Source organism: Mustela putorius, unplaced genomic scaffold, assembly GCF_011764305.1.
Source record: "Mustela putorius furo isolate JIRA1106 unplaced genomic scaffold, ASM1176430v1.1 tig00000997_pilon_pilon_pilon, whole genome shotgun sequence".
Taxonomy (NCBI): Eukaryota; Metazoa; Chordata; class Mammalia; order Carnivora; family Mustelidae; genus Mustela; species Mustela putorius.
This window is the reverse complement of record NW_025421527.1, coordinates 5,846,892-5,868,637: the sequence shown is the minus strand read 5'-3', so window position 1 is coordinate 5,868,637 and position 21,746 is coordinate 5,846,892. Positions and strand designations below refer to the sequence as shown.

General features: G+C 62.8%; 1 protein-coding gene across 8 annotated transcripts; it reads left to right on the top strand.

Moving 5' to 3' along the window:
• The first annotated feature begins 189 nt into the window (after nucleotides 1-189).
• ATP8B2 (ATPase phospholipid transporting 8B2) lies at nucleotides 190-21,494 on the top strand. Of its 8 annotated transcripts, none has more exons than XM_045086851.1 (28): nucleotides 190-375; nucleotides 2,571-2,638; nucleotides 4,572-4,630; nucleotides 4,942-5,055; nucleotides 5,158-5,256; nucleotides 5,527-5,588; nucleotides 5,686-5,758; nucleotides 6,637-6,707; nucleotides 6,932-7,011; nucleotides 7,723-7,881; nucleotides 8,155-8,243; nucleotides 9,564-9,760; nucleotides 11,777-11,985; nucleotides 12,505-12,548; nucleotides 12,759-12,924; nucleotides 13,064-13,252; nucleotides 13,410-13,525; nucleotides 13,610-13,774; nucleotides 13,859-13,970; nucleotides 14,068-14,173; nucleotides 14,260-14,404; nucleotides 14,532-14,715; nucleotides 14,809-15,032; nucleotides 15,383-15,466; nucleotides 15,649-15,894; nucleotides 15,978-16,116; nucleotides 17,168-17,298; nucleotides 17,532-21,494. In XM_045086851.1, the coding sequence occupies exons 2-28, from the start codon at nucleotides 2,608-2,610 to the stop codon at nucleotides 17,991-17,993; spliced, it is 3,756 nt and encodes a 1,251-aa protein (XP_044942786.1). In that variant the 5' UTR covers nucleotides 190-375; nucleotides 2,571-2,607; the 3' UTR covers nucleotides 17,994-21,494. The 8 variants fall into 8 exon arrangements, with proteins under 8 accessions (XP_044942786.1, XP_044942787.1, XP_004780376.1 ...); XM_045086852.1 differs by having other exon boundaries at nucleotides 191-375; nucleotides 17,563-17,975; XM_004780319.3 differs by lacking the exons at nucleotides 190-375; nucleotides 2,571-2,638 and adding an exon at nucleotides 3,135-3,375 and having other exon boundaries at nucleotides 17,563-17,975.
• Nucleotides 21,495-21,746: the final 252 nt, after the last annotated feature.

Genomic DNA, 21,746 nt, shown 5'->3' with positions numbered 1-21,746 from the left:
GGCTCGCTGCTGTGCTGGCTGGTTGGCGTTTTGGCCGTGGGATGGATGTGCAGTGGGGGTGGGGGGGACACGGCCTCGGGCGGGTAAAGACCCCGCCCCCGCCCCGCCCCGCCCAAAGATGGCGGGTCCCGCCTCCCCTCCCCCTCCCTCCCCTTCCCCAAAACCCCCTCCCGCCCCCCGCCTCTGCCGCCACCTCCGTCACTTCCGCCCCGCCGCGGCCGAAACTGACACAAAGTAGCGGGCCGAGCCCCGGGGGAGCGGGGCTGCAGCTGGGGGCGGGAGCCCGCGGGGAGCCGAGCCGAGCGCCCCCCGCCGCAGCCCCCGACATGGGCAGGACGGGGAGGCCGGGGCGGGCGCCGGGCGCGGCGCGCTGAGGTGAGGCGGGGCGGGCGCGCGTGCTCGCAGGGACGACGGTGCGGGTGCCTGAGGATGGGGGTCCCGAGGCCGCCCGCACCGCGGGAGGAGGGGCTGCCCAAGTCGGGGGCGAGGAGCAGCCTGTGGGGCAGCGAGCAGGGGAGAGCCGCCCCGAGAGTTGTGGGGTGAGGGCAGTGTCCCTGGGCCGAGGGTCTGGGCGCCTGGGGAAGGGAGTGCGGGCTGGGAGGCTTTTTCTCAAGGTGGAGGTCGGTGCGTGAGCCAAAGCAGGGGCGCAAGGAGCGGCAGTAGCTCTGGGGTTTCGCAGCTGGGGACCGAGCCCTGGCGTCTGTCCTTGGCGATGTAAGGTGGCCAGGAGTGCTGGTGGCAAGTGAGCTGGGGGGGCTAGGATTCCATTTCCTTCTGTTCCCCTGACCGGCCCACACACATCCCTGCCAGCCTCCTCTGAGAGAAGGGGTTCGTCTTCCCGGGCTTGGGCTAGAAGGGAGCCGGGGCCAGGCCGAGAGGAGGAGCCCTTTTCCTCCATGAAGCGTCGCCTTCTTCCCAGAGCTGGCTATTTTTATCCCAAATGCGGCTGCAGAGGGGGCTGGGGCAGGGTGATGGGCAGGGCGACGTGGCTGGTGTGCCTGATGGTTCAAAAAACCCAGGCTGTGTGAGACTGGGGAGAAGTGAGAGGCGTCCCGTTTCCCTCTGCCACTCTTGCCCCCTCCCTGTCAGAGCCCCCCAGAGGGGATGAGGTCGGGCCCAAGTCAGCTCTCATTCTCCCCAGGGTCTTAGAGAGGTGAAACAACTTTCCTGCTCCCTGTCCACACTCCTGACTCCTAAAGGTGTGTGTGGTTGCCTCATTGACTCTCTCATGGGACTCAAACCCAGATCTTCAGGCTGGTGTATCTTGATTGCCTCCCTTTAGGGGGGTGGGGCTGGCATGGAGCTTGGGATGCCCACCGTGAGGGCTCCCCCCACCCCCACCCTGCCGTGCCCACCCTTCTGTCCTCTCGTAGCCTCTCCCTCCACACCCCTCCCTCCATGACTCATACTCAGGACTGGGTGGAGACCCTGGCCAGAGCCCCTGGAGGAGGGCTTGGCATCTCCAAAACTGTGGATGAGATTTTTCCCCCTTAGCCAGGCACCCCTGGCGATTGGTGTTGGGGAGGGTCCAGAGGAAAAGGCCTGTGGCTTTGTGCCTGATCTGGGGCTCAGAAAGGGAGTGTGAGCTAGTGAAGGGATGACGGGTGCGGGTGACGGGCTGTGACCAGAGCCTGTAATTACAGACGTTGGGCAGACAGGCAGTCGGTATCTTTTTTGGCATCAGGCTGGCAGGCTGTGTCTAGGAGGCCCGAGTCAGGGGCACCGATGAGGGGAAGGCTTTCCACCCAGACAGAGAAAGGGGACGACAGGAGGACTTGGGACCCGGCTGGCAAGAGGGATGAGGCTCTGTGATCCTGTTTTGGAGGCCAGGCCTTTTACCTTTTCGGGTGAAAGGGACACAGAAAAGGGGAAGGAGAGCAAAGGCCCGTCGGACCGATGCTCCCAGAGCCTGCACCTCTTGCCATCCGCAGCAGTCTGGGCTTGCGGGGGGTGGGGGAGCAAGGCTACTCCCCAGCACCGCTGGGCAAGGCCCCTCAGCTGACCCAGACTGAGAGGAAGTGGTTTGGGGACTGTGTTCAGGAAATGCAGACCATGCCTTTAGTGTGAGCTCCCGGAGGTGAGGATGGAAGGCCCAGCAGTGGGGGGATGGGGGCCTTATAAGCATTTTGGGAAGGGTGGAGCCTGCCCACTTGGTTTCCTGAGGTTCTGCCAGGTGTTTCCTGGCACAGGTCCTTCAACCCCACCCTTTGGTGGAAACTGCTTTCCAGTAAACACAGGGACCACTCATCACCACCCCGAGGGCACATGGGGGCATTCATGGGCCCGGGGATGGGTTCCCTGAGAGCTGTTCCCCTCCTGTCTGGCCACTTCTGTCTGTCCCCTTTTTTCCCCCGTGGGTCTCAGCTTCTGTAAACTGCCAGTCCTCACACACGTGCACACACATACCCCGCCCCCCCATCTATCGAAGGCTGAGGCCTGCCTGGGGGCTGGAGGGGGACACCGTGGGGAGGGCCAGACCTGGGGAAGAAGACCTCCAGGAGGGGTCCGAAGAGGGGAATGAAGGGTTGCCCTTGGCTTTCTGACCTCATGAGTATGTCACCTTCCTGCAGGGTCTCCCATGGGATTGCTGGGACCTGGCTGGGTGAGATGGCACTGTGTGCAAAAAAGCGCCCCCCAGGTAAGACGGGGGCGGCAGGGGGATTGGTATCCCTGGGATCATCAAGATTGGGTGTTACTATGGCTCAGGGAGCAGAGGGAGGACGGACGACTGGCACTGAGTCTGGAGGAGCCCATCCTGGGGGGGAGCCTAGCAGGCCAAGTCGTCTCCCGGATGCCTGAGCGGGCCTCTCGTCCCCGGGGTGCTGAGTACCTGCCCCTCACTTCTCGGGGCACCCGAGCGCTTAGTCTCGGGCCCGGGACGCTGCGATTCCACCTTCTCTGTAGTCTCCCTCCGCCCCCCCCCCCCCCCCGGTTTTCCTGCCGGCGGGGGCGGGATGTAAGCGGTTGCCGGGACAACACTGGCCGCCCCCCCCGGGGGCGGGGCTCCGCGGTCTTCGCCTACGCGGCGCTGGCAGGCGCTGCCCTGCGGGCGGGGGGCGGAGCCGGGGCGCGCGCCGCGCTCGGGCCACTGGGCGCGCGGGCGGCCGGCCTGGGGGCGGCGGCCGCGGGGATGGCCGGGGCTGCAGGTGGGGCGCGCGCCCGGCGGCCGGGGCTCCCCTCTCAGCGGCCGCGGCTTTTGCGCCTGCCCGGGGGGCCGCCGCATCCGCGCCGCTGAGGCCGAGGACAGACCGACAGACAGCCCGCCCTCCCCCGCTCAAACCGGGATCATGACGGTCCCCAAGGAGATGCCCGAGAAGTGGGCCCGGGCCGGGGCGCCCCCCTCCTGGAGCAGAAAGAAGCCCTCTTGGGGGACAGGTAACGGGAGGCAGCCCCTAGCAGCTCTCCCGGGTCCGTGCTTTTCCCTCCCACCCTCCCATTGGGCTGTCCCCAGCTGTCCCTGGTCCTCTCCTTTCCAGAGATCCGGCCCCGGAACGGTCAGGGCCCTGCCTCTCGCTTGCACGGTCTCTGGAGACAACGCAGGGGGCTCAGAGCGAGGGGTCCCCGCTGGGGAAGTTTCTGGGAGGGAAGGAGCCCTCCGAGTAGGCGGAGGGAGCCCCGTGCCCAGGTTTTGTTCCTGCGCTGTGCTCTGCAGGGGTCTGGAGGGGTGAGGGGGTCTGTAATGCAGCATTTGGCTCCTGCGCTGGTTGAATGCATTGTGCTCCCTGCTGCGCCAGGGACCCCCCCCCCCCCCCCCTTTTCAGCCTGTGGTCCTTGTGACCCCCAGAGGTGGTCTGGAGATCCCTTTACAGGACAGTCCCCCGTTTTGGGACATGAACTTGGTACCTGCAGCCCCAGATGAGCGAGTGTTCAGGATAGGTGCCACTCTGTGGGTGGCAGGTGTGTTAAGGGCGAGATGCGCAGATGGCACAGGAAGGGTTACAGCCCTTTAAAGTACATCCCGGTCCTGCCTCCTTCATCGCCGTCTTGTTCTGCGTGACCCATATCCCTGACCCCCCCCCCCACTGGAAGATGAGCTTTGAAATAAGGTGATGTCATTGTGGGCCAGTCAGAAGGCTCTGCGGGTGACATGTGACAAGCGGAGGGGTGCTGCACGTGGGGCTGTGGGGCTGGGAGGCTGCGGCAGAGCACTTGTGCGGAGCAGGGTGACCCCCTGGCTTGCCACCCACCCCACCCCCAGGTTGGGAGGAGGGCAGTGGCTAGGCCTGCTTGGGTTCCTCTTTGTCTGCAGCTGCTGCTCTGGGGATCCCTGAAGCTAAGGTGTTAATTAAAGGGATGGGGGAGGGGAACTGAGTGCCCCTAGCAGAAGACCTTGACATTGCTGGTCTTGTCCTGTGAATGAATGCCTGCGGAGCCAAAAGGCCAGGCTAGTGGTGAGAGGGACCGGAGGGAAGAGTGAGCCCCACCTCAGGTGGGGCACCAGCTCCTTAAAACTGTCCTGTGGAAGGAGCCAAGAGCCCTCAGTGGAAGACCCACAAAATGGGTAGCCCTGACAGGGCGTTGGGCCCCCCTGGGCCCCTTCTGACGGCGGCATCATCCTCTTTCTGTTGCAGAAGAAGAAAGGCGGGCTCGAGCCAACGACCGGGAATACAACGAGAAATTCCAGTATGCGGTGAGTGCCTCTGGCTGTCCTGCTCCCTCCTCCTGAGTGTGGGGGGGGACGTGGCCCCCTGGAGGTGGGGGTTAGGGGACAGAAGCAGCCCCCGGGCCACTTGCCCTTGGAGGCTAGGCTGACCTTCACCCGGTGGTACTGCAGGACGGTGGGCCCCAGAAGGCTCCCTTCTTGCTGCCCTTCCCCTGCCAGGCCTGTGCTTGCTGGCTTTTGGGGGCAGAGGTTTGGGGAGGGAGGCTGGAGGGGGCAGCACTGCCTGGCTCTGGGTGGGGGGTCGAGGCTGCGTGTTGATCTCGCCCTGCCTGTCGCAGAGTAACTGCATCAAGACCTCCAAGTACAATATCCTCACCTTCCTGCCTGTCAACCTCTTCGAGCAGTTCCAGGAAGTTGCCAATACCTACTTCCTGTTCCTTCTCATTCTGCAGGTAGACCCTTGGTGACTCCTGAAGGCAAATCCAGGGGGAGGGAGGTGGGGTGGGGGGAGGGGATGGGCGGGGCCTCCGAGCCACGCCCTCTTTCCCCTGCAGTTGATCCCGCAGGTGTCCTCCCTGTCCTGGTTCACCACCATCGTGCCTTTGGTTCTCGTCCTCGCCATCACGGCTGTTAAAGACGCCACGGATGACTATGTGAGCGGCTTCCATTCTCCCCTTCCTGCCCCTCTTCCTCACCCCCACTCCCAGCTTGCTCTCCTCTGCCCACGGGGGAGAGCAGGTTGCTGCCATCCCCCACCTGGCCCCTAGACCTGCAGCACCTTGGCCAGGGGCAGGGGTTGGAGCCCGGGAGAGCGTACATCTGTGGACAGGTGCACTCAAGGCGGGACCCCGGACGCTTAGCATCCCACTGACCGTCTCAGTCCCTGGGAGTGGGGAAGGCGTCTGATGTCTAGTTCTTTGCAGTTCCGCCACAAGAGTGATAACCAGGTGAATAACCGGCAGTCCCAAGTGCTGATCCGTGGGAGGTGAGTGCTCGGTGGAGGCCGAGGGCCTTCAGGAGGAGGGGGTCCCCAGGAACTTCTCTTGCTACTGACAGCCTCTCCTGACCTCTCATTGCCTCAGCCTCCAGCAAGAGCCATGGATGAACGTCTGTGTTGGTGATATCATCAAGCTGGAAAATAATCAGTTTGTGGCGGTAAGGGACAAGGTGGCCCTCTAGGACTGCATGTCACTTCCGTTTTCACTGGCGGAAAGAAATGAGTCTTTCCTGATTTCCGGCAGCCTCATAATCACGCATGGATTGAACTTTCTTGAGTGGAGCTGTTTTTTTTCCCATATGTTTTATTTATTTACTTTTTTTTTTTTTAAGATTTTATTTATTTATTTGACAGAGAGAGATCACAGTAGACAGAGAGGCAGGCAGAGAGAGAGAGAGGGAAGCAGGCTCCCTGCTGAGCAGAGAGCCCGATGCGGGACTCGATCCCAGGACCCTGAGATCATGACCTGAGCCGAAGGCAGCGGCTTAACCCACTGAGCCACCCAGGCGCCCTATTTATTTACTTTTTGAGGGAGAGTGCATGTGTGCGTGCCTGTGTGAATGGTGGGAGGAGGGGCAGAGGGAGAATCCTCAGCGGGGCCCACACCCAGTGCAGAGCCCACCATGTGGCTCGAGCTCACAACCCTGAGATCATGATCTGAGCCGAAATCAAGGGTTGGATGCTTTTTTTTTTTTTTTTTTAAGATTTTATTCATTTATTTGACAGGGATCACAAGCAGGCAGAGAGGCAGGCAGAGAGAGAGAGAGGAGGGAAGCAGGCTCCCGCTGAGCAGAGAGCCCGATGCGGGACTCGATCCCAGAACCCTGGGATCATGAAGCATCAGACGTTTAACGGACAGTGCCACCTGAGCTCCCTGAGTGGGGAGCTTCTGTGTCATATTAATACGCGTGGGGCTGGCGTCTTCCTAGCCGTCAGGCTTGGGACTAAGCAAACCAAGAATACTCAGGGATCAGCAAAGAGTGCATCGCAAGTGGAGGGTTGGGCCTTTGGGCTCCTCACTGGATTTTCTCTCTAGGCGGATCTCCTCCTCCTTTCCAGCAGTGAGCCCCACGGCCTGTGCTACATAGAGACAGCAGAACTCGATGGGTAGGTCTGCTGCCCAGCGCCACTCATCTCCTGCCTCCTTAAGGGTAAAAAGCTTGTTTTCTGGAAGAGATTCCCAGGTCTGGAGTCTATACCCCTTGGACAGTTTTTCGGGATCAGAAAAGTTTTGGGTATGTGGAGGTGGGTGATGCCCAGAGGTCAGGTGCTCCCAGGCAGAATCTGGAGGAAAGAGTGGGAACCGGAACTTAGGGACACTGTCCTTCCAGGGAGACCAACATGAAAGTGCGTCAGGCGATCCCAGTCACCTCGGAGCTGGGAGACATCAGTAGGCTCGCCAAGTTTGATGGTGAGAGACTTTGGAGAAGCGACTTGTGGGTGGAGGAGGTGGGGTGGGTTTTGGGGTTTCAGTTGCACGGCTCACTGGGCGGCAGCTCCCCAGATCTTTCTTGGTGGGGGAGTGTCGGCGTGTAGGGTGGCCCCCGCCTGCCTGAGTTCGCCACCGCTGGCTCCCTCCTGGCTGTGTGTGTAGAGAGAAGTTCGGTTCGTTCTCATTTGGCCCTGGTTGATGATGTTTGCTCCTTTGCTAGAGGAACAAACCATGATCTGTGTGAGAAGCGAGCCTCCTGCGCCCCGGTTTCGCCCTCGGGCCAGGTGCAGGGCCCCTTCAGTGGTTGTGCTTGCACGCTCTGTGTTTGCACAAACCCAAGCACAAAGCAGTGGGGCCCTGTGGCCCCCAAGTCCCCACAGCAGCCTCTCCTTACCTGCTGCGTCCTTCAGGCACGCGGGCGCCTGGCACTTCCCAGAGACCAGCCTCCTTCCCCGGCCGCCTCACTGGGCATCCCTCCGCCGTGCAGTTGCTTCTGGTTTCTGGGGTTTCACTGTTCAGTGGCTGCTTCAGTAAACCTGTGGGGACCTATGCTGTCACTTCTGTAGAGCTGGGCCCCTCGTGGGGTCCCCAGGCCAAGGGCGCTCCTGCCCCCGCGCTCCCGGCCACGAGTTGGCCACGAGTTACTCGGGTCACCTCCCGCAGCGGCGTGTCCACTCTGTGCCCACGCAGGGGAGGTGGTATGCGAGCCGCCCAACAACAAGCTGGACAGGTTCAGCGGGACGCTGTACTGGAAGGAGAGCAAGTTCCCGCTGAGCAACCAGAACATGCTGCTGCGGGGCTGCGTGCTGCGCAACACCGAGTGGTGCTTCGGGCTGGTGGTGTTCGCGGGTGAGCCTGGGCGGCGGGAGCTGGCGCGGAGTGGGAGCGGGCAGCACAACACCGAGCCTCTGGCGGGAGGCGGAACCTGCGTGTGCGCCCCCGGCCCCCAGCTCTCTGGCCCCCAGCTCTCTGGACTGGGCGGGGGGCGGGGGGCAGAGCCTCCAGGGGCCGGAACCCCCGCCCCCAGCCCGCCCCTCCCCAGCTCGCGGTGTCCTCGCTCTGGCCGGCGGCCGGTTGGGCCCGGTGCTGCCTTGGCTTCCCCCGGCTTCCCTTCCCTCCTAGGTCCCGACACGAAGCTGATGCAGAACAGCGGCAGGACCAAGTTCAAGAGAACCAGCATCGACCGGCTGATGAATACGCTGGTGCTCTGGGTGAGGCTCCTCCCCGCTGCCCCCGCTGCCCCCCCCCCCCCCCCCCCCGCGCCCTTGCTCCCGCCGCTCGAGGCTCCTTCAGGCGGGACCCGTAGGCACAGAGCGGAAAGGGGTCTTCCCCTCTCGAGGTTGCAGTTACGGTGGCCACTTAGCGCAGCGTGTCCGCTTCTGTTGGCTTTTGCCGGGGACAAGGAGCCCTTCACAGGGATGGAGGAGTTAAACGAAAAACTTCCATTTGGTGGCTGGATAACGAACGGGTCTTCCCCCTGACGTCTCAGAGTGGAGGGTCCCAAAGGAGACCTTACTGTTTTAGTTTCTGGGCTTTCCTGAATCCTCCTCTTGTTGGCCCGGAGATTGGAGGTCCTCGTTGGGCTCTCCTCCCTTGCTTGGCGCCCCCGCCGCCCGCTGCCAGCCCCCGGCATGCCGGCTTGCAAAGGTTGGACCAGCCTCTGCGAAGCCAGTCCGCTCCGGCCTTAAAGGGTTTGCCAGACCTCACCCCAGAGAGTGGTTAAGTCTCACATGAGGGCTCGCATCACCCCTCGGCGGTCCTTGGGCACCTGGGTGGTTCCTGTTTGGTTCCAGAGCGTGGATGGTGAGCACACCTTTGGAAACAGATGTCTGAAATCAGACAGTGCTCTCTTTTCTCTTAACCGCCAGGATTTTTTTATGGTTCTGTTCCAGGGACTGCGAGGTTTATTTTATTCATTATTTTATTTGTTTGAGAGGGAGAGAGTGCATGCGAGAAAAAGAACACAAGTGGGAGCAGGAGGTGGAGGGAGCAGCAGGCTCCCCGCGGGGAGCCCGACCTGGGGCTCGATCCCAGGACCTCAGGATCATGACTGAGCCTAAGGCAGATGCTGCACGGACTGAGCCAGCCAGGCGCCCAATCTTTTACAATCTTTAAACTCTTTTGCTTTCAAATAATCTAATTTATGAAGATAAAATGTGTTTCCCTGGTTAAAAACGTTTCTGGCGATCTGTATGAGATAGTGAACATTGCAGAAGCCTGGCGTTGCCTCCCACCTGGGGAAGCTAGTTCGAGTAGACGAGGATTTGCCGTGAGCGCTCGCACCCTCTGACCATCCGGGAAGGGCGCCTGCATCACACAGTGGACACAGGTGCTCAGAGACAGGACCGTGTGACAGTTGGCGGACCACGAGCTCTCAGCAGTCCTGGGTGCTTCTTGGGCTAGCGTGGTGCCGTTTTAAAGATGCCTGAGCCTTTGAGGGTTTGGGGTATGGGCTGTGACCTTCAGGGATGCACTTGATTTTGGGGGCCTTCTGAGTTGCCACCTCGCCTCTGTTTCCCGTTCCTCACCAGATTTTCGGGTTCCTGGTCTGCATGGGGGTGATCCTGGCCATCGGCAATGCCATCTGGGAGCATGAGGTCGGAGTGCGCTTCCAGGCCTACCTGCCCTGGGACGAGGCGGTGGACAGTGCCTTCTTCTCTGGCTTCCTCTCCTTCTGGTCCTACATCATCATCCTCAACACCGTCGTGCCCATATCGCTCTACGTCAGGTAGGTGCTCCCTCTGCCTGGGTCTCCCGGGAAGTTTGGGCGGTCCCTCGGCAGACTCTTGGTGAAGGTGGACCCTTGGGGAAGGAACCTGGAGCTCCTTGTGCCTCGAGCATCTTGTTCGCTGTTTACCTTTGTGTGCGGAGCAAGCTTTGTCACGGTTTCCGGCACTTTGGACGGTCGTGACAGAAAGAGTCCGATTTAGCCGGCACGGGTTGCCCGCATGCTGACTTCGGCCATGCATGCCACAGAGACATGTTAGGGACAGACCCCGTGCCCTGCAGGAGCTTCAGTTGCGTAGAAAGAAAAATCTAAATGCCTTCTGAAACGAAATGGGACCGAGTGCTATGGGAGTCCCTCCCCCTGCAGTGAGTGTGAGCACAGGGGACGCAGGGGTGCAACCCTGTGTCTGCCTCGGGAGCCGCAGGCTGGGAGGGGATGCGAGGCGCCGAGACCCTGCGACCCCACTGTGACAGCACCGGGGTGAGGAGCATCAGCCCCTGGGCCATTCGTCAGAGAGGGCCTCTCTGAAGAGGAGGCTGGCGGGTGCAGGGGCCCTGGGGGAGAGGACAGGCACAGAGGCCTGGAGGTGCGACCCTCGGAAAGGTCACCTGCTGGCAGCAGCACAGGGCAGGACCGGGTTCCCGCTCATCTGGTTCCTGACAAAAGGTCTTGACGCTTTGTCAGTCCTTAGTAAACACTGAGAGTCCTTAGAAAAGAGTCCCAGGAACAGGTCCGAAGCCTTGGCTGGCGGCGGAGTGCGGCGAGTAGGAGCTCAGGCACGTGGGGGACGCTTGAGGCCCGGAGTGTGTGAACAGCGCGGGGCCGGGGGGAAGCAGCAGGAAGATAGTCGGAGGAAAGAAACTTCCGCGTGCTTACAGTCTTGCTCTTGGGGGCGAGGGCCCGAGACCTGTGCAAGAAAAGTCTGTCTGGAGGCACGGGGCTCTTCCCAAGGGCCCGGCCCGTTTCCTTCACACACCCGCCCCGGGTGCCGTCCCCTGAGTCCCAGTGCCAACGGCATCTCGTGCCAAGACTTGGGCTTTTCTAGAACACGGACAGGAGGCTCCTGGCCGCCAGGAGTCTCGGTTTCCGCATGTAACCTGGGAACGGTCCGTCCCACCTTCTCCCCCGCGCGGTGCCGGTGCGTTCGCGGTGCCGGTGCGTTGACAGGAGATGCGGCATTAGAGGATGAGACGGTGGGGGGGGGGGCGGCGTCCTGGCCGCCTCTGCCCCCTGGGGCCTGCTCAGGCGCTTTTCTGTGTACATCTGGCCCGTCCCCATCCTGGGCTTCTGTCGGAGCTTCGTCCCTGCCCCTGGCGTCCGCGGTGGCTGCCAGGAAAGCCTCTCGCTCTCTGCTCGGGCTCCGGGCTGTGCGGGGGGGTGAGAGCCGCTCCGCGGGGGGAAGGCTGAGAAGACCCCTCTGGCCGGCTGGGGTCCTCGGTCAGGCCACACAGGGCTCCAGCGGCGCCCCCCCCGGCTCGGTCCCCTGCCTGGGGTGCCCACGGTCCGTGTCGGACCTGGCGGAACGCACCCTGCGGGGGTCGCCGGGCCGGAGTGGGCGCGCGAGACGGTGGCGGAAGGACAGTGCTTGCGGCGGGCAGTGGGGGCCTGTGCCCTCGCGGTGTCTCGCTCATCCCTCCCTCACACGCTTTCTCTTGTTTTCTCTGCATGGTTTCTGTGTAATTAGTCCTGAGGTAAGCGCCGGCCGAGCGCCGTGTCTGCGGTTCCTTCCTCCTCCGCCTGTGCTGTGTGCCCCGCCCGTCCAGGCCCTTTGCCCCCTCTTGTCCGGAGAGCGTCACAGGGTCGGGGTCAGGGAGCTCCTGGCGGCCGCAGGGAGTGGCCTGCTCCACTTTCAGGCTCTCCTTGCCTTTCCCTCCCAGGTTCTGTGCCCAGGTATCCGTCCGTCCGTCTGTCCTGTCTGCCCCCAGGCGGGGGGGGGGGGGCCTGCCGCGGAGGCCCGTGCGGGTGGGTCCCGTCCGTGGCTCCCTGCCCGAGCCTGACCTCCTGTCCCCCGTGCAGCGTGGAGGTCATCCGCCTGGGCCACAGCTACTTCATCAACTGGGACAAGAAGATGTTCTGTGCGAAGAAGCGGACGCCCGCGGAGGCTCGCACCACCACCCTGAGCGAGGAGCTGGGCCAGGTGGAGTACGTCTTCTCCGACAAGACGGGCACGCTCACGCAGAACGTCATGGCCTTCAGCAAGTGCTCCGTCAGCGGCCGCAGCTACGGTAGCGCTGCGCCGCCCCCCCCCCCCCCCCCCCCCGCCGCTGCCGCCGTCTGGACACAGGCTTGGCTGCCTCCCTGCGTGGACCTGTGGGGCGGGGGGTGGGGGGAGCGTCTGCCTTGTGCCCTAGGTCGGGCCGCAGATACGGGGTGGCGATGGAGGGCTCGGCCCTTCCCATGCTGCATTCTGGGCCCTCTTGCATCTCTGGACCACAACTGTGGTCCCCAGTGTAGCCTTGCTGCCATGGGCTTGTGGCCGGGCCCTGGGGTGACCTGGGGCAGGGGGTGTGCAGGGCTCACTGCTTTCTCTACCAACTCGGGCCTGTGGTTGTGTGTGGGGTTTGCCCGGTGTTTGGCCTGTGGGGTGAAAGGCATCTGGGGGGTGCTGGGGGCCGAGCGGGAGGGGCGTGCTGGGGCCGCGGCACTCAACGAGGGCTCCAGGTGCCTGTGGGGTTCTGGGCTGGTGCCCTTCATCCGCGGCGCCGAGTGCTGCTGCGGCTTCATCTTCTGTCTTGTATGCGTAGGGGACGTGTTCGATGTCCTGGGACACAAAGCCGAATTGGGAGAGGTAAGCTCAGTCACGGTGGGTCCGGGCCCGGGGTGGAGGCTGCCGGGACAGGCGGGTGTGTTCGGGAAGACTCGGGAGCCGGAGGGTGACGTGGGGTCCGTAGCGGGTGGGGTCGAGGGCTGTGAAGAGCAGAAAACAGCGGGCTGGGCATGGCCAGGCTGGGGTGCAGCCTGACGGCCGCCCTCGACCATGGCCCTCTTCCCGCCCTAGAGGCCAGAGCCCGTGGACTTCTCCTTCAACCCTTTGGCTGACAAGAAGTTCGTCTTCTGGGACTCCAGCCTCCTGGAGGCCGTTAAGATGGGCGACCCCCACGCGCACGAGTTCTTCCGCCTCCTTTCTCTGTGTCACACCGTCATGTCTGAAGAAAAGAACGAAGGTGAGCCCAGGGCTGCCTCGCGCTCTCCCAGCCTGACGGCGGACCTCGGGTCTGCTCTGGGGCGCGGCCAGGCGGGCCTTCCTGGGCAGGTCACGGCCGGGGCGGCCACTTAGACCCTGGGCTCTTGCCACCCGCCCAGGCGAGCTGTACTACAAGGCGCAGTCCCCGGACGAGGGCGCCCTGGTCACCGCGGCCAGGAACTTCGGTTTTGTGTTCCGCTCTCGCACTCCCAAAACCATCACCGTGCACGAGATGGGCACAGCCGTCACCTACCAGCTGCTGGCCATCCTGGACTTCAACAACATCCGCAAGCGGATGTCCGTCATCGGTGAGGCCGGGGCCGGGCTGGGGCGGCGCCTGGACGGCGCGGGGCCTGCGGCGGGGGAGGGGTGCCGGGGGCCCAAGGGGCCCTGGCTGATGAGGTCGGTTGGGGGTCTTGGCCTGCCTGAGTCCTTCTGGGACTGTCTCCCCTGCCCCGATCGTAGTGCGGAATCCAGAAGGGAGGATCCGACTCTACTGCAAAGGGGCCGACACTATCCTGCTGGACAGGTTGCACCCCTCCCCCCAGGAGCTGCTCAGCACCACCACGGACCACCTGAATGTAGGTGTCCGGACAGACCCTGTGGTGCGGGGCCTGCGTTGTGGGCGGGGAGGGGCCGGCTGACCCTCTGGGCTCTGTCCCCAGGAGTATGCCGGGGAAGGGCTGCGGACCCTGGTCCTGGCGTACAAGGACCTGGACGAAGAGTACTACGGGGGCTGGGCCCAGAGACGGCTCCAGGCCAGCCTGGCCCAGGACAGCCGGGAGGACAGGCTGGCCAGCGTGTACGAGGAGGTGGAGAGTGACATGGTGGTACGGGCTGTACAGTGGGCTGACGGGGAGGCCGGGGGGCTTGTGCCGGGACTCTCCTGTCCGGAGCCCTTGTGGTATTTTCAGCTGCTGGGTGCAACAGCCATCGAGGACAAGCTTCAGCAGGGGGTTCCGGAGACCATCGCCCTCCTGACGTTGGCCAACATCAAGATATGGGTGCTGACCGGGGATAAGCAAGGTGAGAGCCCGGCGCCTGGGGGCAGCCCCGCCGGGCCCTTGCGCGAGCCTAGACCTCAGGCTGGAGAGCGTGCCGAGCTCCTCGGTCTCTGTTGTAGAAACGGCCGTGAACATCGGCTATTCCTGCAAGATGTTGACGGACGACATGGCAGAGGTGTTCATCGTCACCGGCCACACGGTCCTGGAAGTGCGGGAGGAGCTCAGGTAGACGCAGGCTGAGGTGGAAGGTGTCCTGCCCTTACAGGCCCTGCTTCTGTGCTGGAGCCCACGGGTGCCTTTCCCCTCCCCAGAAAAGCCCGGGAGAAGATGCTGGACTCGCCCCACGCAGTGGGGAATGGCTGCACCTGCCCGGAGAAGCGTTCGTCTGCCAAGCTCCCTTCTGTCCTGGAGGCCGTTGCCGGGGAGTACGCCCTGGTCATCAATGGGCACAGCTTGGTGAGCGCCTACAGGGAGCCCTTCTCTCCGCGTGGCTGGTCATCTGCCTCGCTGTCAGTCCCCCGGCCTCAGCGCGACTCCCGGTCGGCCCAGGGGAGCGGGGGCTCTCTGAGGCTCTGTGTTCCAGGCCCACGCGCTGGAGGCAGACATGGAGCTGGAGTTCCTGGAGACGGCCTGTGCCTGCAGAGCCGTCATCTGCTGCCGCGTGACCCCTTTGCAGAAGGCACAGGTGGTGGAGTTGGTTAAGAAACACAAGAAAGCTGTGACGCTGGCCATCGGGGACGGAGCCAATGACGTCAGCATGATCAAGGGTGGGTGTGGGTGTGCGGGGGGGGGGGCTCCAGGCTGCTGGGGTTCTGCGTGTGTGACACTCGGCTTCCCTTCGCCGCCTCCTGTCCCCCTAGCGGCTCACATCGGCGTGGGCATCAGTGGCCAGGAGGGCATCCAGGCTGTGCTGGCCTCCGACTACTCCTTCTCCCAGTTCAAGTTCCTGCAGCGCCTCCTGCTGGTGCACGGCCGCTGGTCCTACCTGCGCATGTGCAAGTTCCTCTGCTATTTCTTCTACAAGAACTTCGCCTTCACCATGGTCCACTTCTGGTTTGGCTTCTTCTGCGGCTTCTCCGCCCAGGTAGGGTGCCCGCGGCCGCTGTGGCCTGTCTGTGAGCGCCGCCGGGGCCTCACCACAGCTGTCCTCTGTGCGGCATCACTCTCCGGGGCCCAGCGTGGTCTGGCTCGTGCGTTCAGGAAACGTACCGAGGGGCTCCTAGTCCTGCGACTTTCTGTCTCGGGTTGTGAGTTCGAGCGCCAGACCCGGTGAGGCGTCTACTTAAAAAAAAAAATGAGAACAAATGAACACTTGTTCAGGGCGTAGAGACGGGCTCCAGAGGGTACCCGAGGCCTCGCTCAGCCATCTCTCCCCGCCCAGTCTGCGGGGAAGAGCGTGTGCTCACCCTCTCCTGCTCTGTGTTCTCTTCCCAGACAGTCTACGATCAGTATTTTATCACGCTTTACAACATTGTGTACACCTCCCTCCCGGTCCTAGCCATGGGGGTCTTCGACCAGGTGAGGGGCAGCGGGGGCGGGGGGGGGGCGCTGGGACGGCTGTGCTCCCACCCGGCTGCCGCTGCCCTGGGACTTTCCTGGGTGGGGTGGAGGCGGGGTCTAGCTGTCAGAGACTCTGGTAGGGAGGAAGCTGGACGGGGTCTGCCCTCGGGGGTCCTGAGGCCCCTGTGGTCCCCGCCCAGGACGTCCCGGAGCAGCGGAGCATGGAGTACCCCAAGCTGTACGAGCCAGGCCAGCTGAACCTCCTCTTCAACAAGCGGGAGTTCTTCATCTGCATCGCGCAGGGCATCTACACGTCCGTGCTCATGTTCTTTATACCGTACGGGGTGTTCGCCGAGGCCACGCGGGACGATGGCACCCAGCTGGCCGACTACCAGTCCTTCGCTGTCACCGTGGCCACGTCCCTGGTCATCGTGGTCAGCGTGCAGGTGTGAGGCTGGCTGGACTGGGGTAGGCAGGGTGGGCCGGGGAAGGGGGTCGCTCTTCCTGCTGTGACCACCGCCCTCCTCAGATCGGGCTGGACACCGGCTACTGGACAGCCATCAACCACTTCTTCATCTGGGGCAGCCTGGCCGTCTATTTCGCCATCCTCTTTGCCATGCACAGCAACGGGCTCTTCGACATGTTCCCGAACCAGTTCCGGTTTGTGGGTGCGTCCCTGCAGTGGCTCCCCACGGACGGGGCGGGTGCCTCGCAAGCACCGGGGAACACTGGGAATGCTGGCCCCACGCGCCGGGTGCCTGGCAAGCTGCTGGGGGCACACCGGGCTGTCTCTGCCCCGGGCCGGGCCTCAGAGGGCCTCCGTATCCAGGCCATGGGGGTCAGGCTCAAAGGGAGGGCTGACCTGCTCATGATCAGCAGATGACTGTCGGGGGGACTTGGCCGGGGGGACTTGGCCGGGGAAGGTCCACAGGGGAGGCTGCTGTGAGGCCCACTCCAAGCCGGGGAGCCGGAAGTGTAGGCGAGGCAGGTGAGAGGTAGGAAGGACGTTGGAGGCACCAACACTGTGCTGTCGGGTCCTGATTTATTCCCCTGGGAGTCCTTTTTTTGAGGAAGGAGAGGGGGAGTGGCGTTAAAGGGTTACTTCAGAGAGAGGAGTCTGGTGGCCAGTGAGGAGCTACCTCAGTGACTGATGCCCGGCGTCTGGACGGGCAGGGTGGCGGAAATAGAGAGAGGCTGCTCAGGAGGCCCGACGGGAAGGACAGGTGCAGGGGTGCGTCCGTTCCGATCTGCTCTTCCTCCGCTGTTCAGCCGGCTCCTGCTCGGTGCCACTCACGGTCCGGAGCACTGCGGGGGCGTCAGTCACGGTCCCGAGCGCTGCAGGGGGCGGCCCCTGATGGCAGGGACAGTCCTCGCTCTCCAGGGCTTCGTGCTTCCGTGAGACCCTTTACAAGTTAGCAGATGGAACGTTTAGAATTAATGAGTCTTGGGAAGAACATCAAGCAGGGTGGGGAGAGGGTAGTCAGAGAAGACGCCTGGAAAAGGTGACGTTGGCACAGAGAAGTCTGCATAAAGGGGAGGAGTCAGCCTGGCCGAGAGACTGGTAGTCCCAAGGGGGCTTGCCTGGAGGTTCCGCCAGCAGAGGAGGGCAGTGGGGGAAGGTCCTGCAGCAGAGTGGGGAGCAGTGAGGACTCCGGAGCGAGAGGGGGCCGGCCCTTGTCTCCGGGTGACCCCGGGGCCACCGGCTGCTTGCTTCCCCAGGCAACGCCCAGAACACTCTGGCGCAGCCGACGGTGTGGCTGACCATCACGCTCACCACGGCTGTCTGCGTCATGCCCGTGGTCGCCTTCCGATTCCTCAAGCTGAGCCTGAAGCCGGATCTCTCAGACACGGTGAGCCGCGGGCAGTGGGGACTGGGGCGGGACAGGGAGCCCTGTGGAGGGAGCGTGTGTGCGGGTGGCGCCTGGCGTGGCGTCCCCCTGCTGTGGCGTCCCCCTGCTGTTTCTTGGGACAGACCCCGCCCCCCCAGCGCAGCCTCCCATCCCCGAGGCTCTGGGTTCCTCACGCAGGGGGCTGGGGGCGTGGGGGGCGGGGTCCCTTGCCCGTGACACCGAGGGGTCACCAGCGCGGCCCCTCCCTGCGCTGCCCTGCCCCAGGTGCGCTACAGCCAGCTGGTGAGGAAGAAGCAGAAGGCCCAGCACCGCTGCCTGCGCCGCGTGGGCCGCACCAGCTCCCGCCGCTCGGGCTACGCCTTCTCGCACCAGGAAGGCTTCGGGGAGCTCATCATGTCGGGCAAGAACATGCGGCTCAGCTCCCTGGCGCTGGCCGGCTTCGGCGCGCGCTCCAGCTCCGGCTGGCTCGAGGGCCTGCGGCGCAAGAAGAGCGACAGCGCGGGCAGCCCCAGCGCGGGGCCTCAGAAGCCCCTCAGGGGCTGAGGGCTGCCCCGGGGGCGCCCCGCACCCTCCCCGCGGGCTCTGTCCTACCCGCGGGCGCCTGCGGCGGCCACCTGCGGCCAGGCGCGGGGTTGGGGGGACGCGGGGCCTCGAGCGGGCCCCAGGGAAGGGTCCGACGTGGAACCAAAAACTGAAGAAGTTGAGATTGGGTCTGCCCTGGCCCTGCGTGGATCCCGCAGGCAGACTATAATCTCTGTATTTTTTTACTCCCACTCCCCAGAGGGGGCCGAGAGCCTCTGTTCCTGAATTACACAAGAATGTATCACGCCGGGAAAGCCAGAGATCTGCTGCGGCCCACGGGCCCTGCACGTTGTGTGTGTCTCTCCTTGATTGTGTTTGTGTCCAGTTCGGGTTTGTGTTTCTTATTCGGCAGGAGAGGGGGTTTCTGAGTGACTTCTATGTTGTGGGAACAGGAGGCCGGCCCCCAGGGGTGCCCTGGCTGGCTGGGGGGGGGGTCCGGAGGAACCAGCGCTCAGGGAGGAAGGCACCCGTCTGCCCGAGGGGTGCACAGAGCCCGGAGGAGGACTTGGGGCCGCCTCCGTCCCTCACCTCGAGAGGGACGGGCTCCTTCCTCCCCCAACACACGTGTCTGTTCCTGGTCCGTAAGTCCTGCTGGTGTTGGGCTGAGCCCGGGTGCACAGTCCTGTCATGTCTGACCTAAGGCCGATGTGAGATGTAGTCCAGAAAAAGATTTCTGTCATTTTAAATTTTGATCTGAGTTCGTTAGCAGAGTCCTGCCTGTCTTCCTCTGGCATCGTCTGGCATTTTCCTGCGTCTACACCTGGGACCAGAGACGGGTCTGAAAGGGGAAGTTGACCTCTGCTTCTCCCTTCTTGTCTATGGGGGGGTCCCTCGCCTCCAGGCCCAGCAAGAGGTGTGGAGGAGTAGGAGGGCTGGGCCAGCCGGCTGGGGGCGGCGGTGCCGGGCTGGGCCTGGGCCTGTCTGTCCCTCCCTCCCCCCATCCGCAGCCCACCTCGAGCTTCGGGGGTGGTCGCTCCCAGTTCAGCCCAGGTAGTGGAGCGGTTGCTGAGGGCTGGTGTGGGGTTGGGAAGGGCCCTCAGGCCTCACTCAGTGTGGCAGCCTCAAGGGAGGTGGGCTGGGCAGGGACCAAGGGGAAGCTCAACAGGGAAATTCCTTTTGGCCACACAGTTTACAAACCCAACATCATGTCTGTTTGTGTGTCTCTCAAGGTGAGAGTCTGATTTTTATACCAAAGAGGAAATGATTTTTTTTTCATATTTGATTTGTCTATATTATATAAATATATAAATATATATATATATACAGCTATATATATATTATTTTTTTGGTTCTCTCTCGTTTTTTTAGGGAGGGAAGCAGTACCAAGTTGCATTGAGCTGTAATTAAGGAACATTCTGTATAATTTATGACACATTTCTATACTTGCAAGAATTATATCATTTTATGGACATAAGAGAAAAAAAATGCCTTTTTATAAAATTCCAGTTTCTGAGAAGTGTGTAATGTGTCTCTTTGCTAATCTGTAATCGAGTCCGGCAGTAAACGTAGAGACCTTCCGAAACGGGATTCAGTGGGTGGGTCTGTGCTGAGGGAGGAAGCGGCGTCCGGGGGGGTCTCCGCACTGGTCCTGGGACTGAGCCTCAGCCGGAGGGGCCGTGGGCAGGCGGGCCCTCGGGGCCTGGAGCCGTTTCCTTTTCCGAATAAGCCACCACACGTTCCCACGCAGGGTGGCCGGTGGGGAAAGAGCCAGATGAATCCATGTTGATGCTTTGGTACCCGATGTCTTGTATTTCCCCCGGGCACCGGCCTCACGGCTTCCTGGCTTTTCACAGACGTGAACCTCAAGGAGCGCAGGTGTAGACCACGGCTGAGACTCCCAGACGAAGGGAGGTTCCCGGCAGGCAGCGGAGCAGGCGAGGCTGTGTCCCGGGCGTGCGGGGAGCGGCAGTCGGTTCCCCGGTGACCTAAGCAGTCCTTCCTGTCACAGTGACCGTCTTCTCCGAGTTCCGAGCAGGTGCGAAGCCCGGAGGGGAGACGTCAGACAGAGGACGCCCCTTCCTCAGGAGAACTCGCCTGAGCCGAAGGCAGAGCTTAACGGTGCCGCCCAGGCGCCCCCCAATGCCTCCCTGGGATCACCTTTGACCTCCACGTGACCCCTGGACCTTTCCAGGCCTGAGCTTACTTGCTGACTTGGCTTCCATCTCCCCCTCCTCCTCTGTGTGGTATCACCCCTGCTTCTCCAGTCCTGGAGGTGCTTCCTTGCCACTGGGCTCTGAGCTCCTTGGTTCAGTCCAGGTCCTTAAGTGACAGAGTCACCTCGTTCAGCTCGACACGGACTTCTGTCCCCTCCCAGCGCAGCCCCGGCCTCGGCACTCAGCTCTCGGTTGGACCCCCCAGCTCCTCCCGACAAGCCCCACACGGGACATTATTTTCCTCAACTTGGGCTGGTCTTGGCGCAGCACCCCCCGCAGCGAGGGGCACGCTGTCCTCAGGCCGCCTGCACCAGGCGCCACGCGGGTCCCCGAGGGAGGCCACCACCCTGCCCGATGGCGCGGGGTCCGGGCTGCTGCTCACGGGGCTTGTGACCCAGGCTGGGTCGTGGTGGCCCCGTGTCCGCCCCGAGGAGGAGACTCAGAACAGACCCAGACCCTTCTGCGGGGAAGGCACCGCGCTCAGGCTGGCCGGGCCCCACCAGGGAATGGGGACAGGCGGGCGGTGGCTCCAGCCCCTCCGTGCCCACGGGAGCGGGTCCCTAACGAAGACCCAGGACGGGGAGCCGTGGCCTCCACTTCAGGGGACCCTCCGTTGGGAGAGGCCCGGCCCCGTCCCTCTGGAGCCCAAGGGAGGGGCCCATCTTCCACTCAACTCTGCTCTGGGAACAAAGCCGGGAAGCGACACCCAGGCTGCGCAGGGCTCTGAGTGGGGCGAGCCGCGGCCAGGGGGTCAGGGACGGCCCAGGCGGGGTGGCTCTCGGCTGCCACACGGCCACGCCTGAAGGCCCACGGCCTGGCCCAGGTAAGAGACCGCCAGCTCCTGGCTCCTCTGGGGGCTTCCCGCTGTGTGGGGGGGTGTCCGCTTCATCTTGCCGGAGGACAAAGGCCTTTCCCAGACATTTCCCAGGGCCTAGAATGTATAAAAAAACAAACCTGCATGTTTTTCCTTAAGAAATGAGCGCTTTTGGACAGAGGATGTGGGCGTCCTGAGGCCAGGACAGCGCGAGGTCTTCCTGGGCCGGAGAGTCTGCAGAGATTGTCCACGCTGCTGTGACTGGGGCCCGAGACACCTGGGGAAGGACACTTTCTCTGTCCCCCGGGGCCCCGCGACGGCTCGTGTGGGCCTGAGTGTGGGGAGGAGGCGTGTGGGACACCGGGTTCACTGAGGTCCCGCAGGGGTGAGGGGGGCTGCCGGGGAAAGGAAAGGACCGTGGATGCCTGAATACAGAATTCAGAGGCATTAAGTGCATTCACACCATTACCACTATCTGGTTCCAGAGCCCACTCATCATCCTAAATGGAAACCTCGCCCCCGGAAGCAGTCCCAACATTTCTCCGTCCCCCCAAGCCCTTGGCAACCACAAATCTGGTATCTGTCACCATGGATTTGCCTAGTGTGCGTATTTCTTTTAAATTAAAACATATAACATGTGGCCTTTAGTTTCTCTGGCTCCCTTCACTTAGTGTGATGTTTTCAGAGCTCATCTGTGTTATAGCACGTGTCAGTACTGGATTCCTTTTGGGGACCTAATAGCCTTCCGTCGTGTGAGACCGCATTTTGTTTGTCCATTCACGTGTGATAAACATTTGGTTGTTTCCAGCTTTTGGCTATTGTGTATAGGGCTGCTGTGAACATTCCTGTGCAAGCTTTCGTTTGAACAGCCGATTTTGGCTCTTCGGAGTATATAGAAG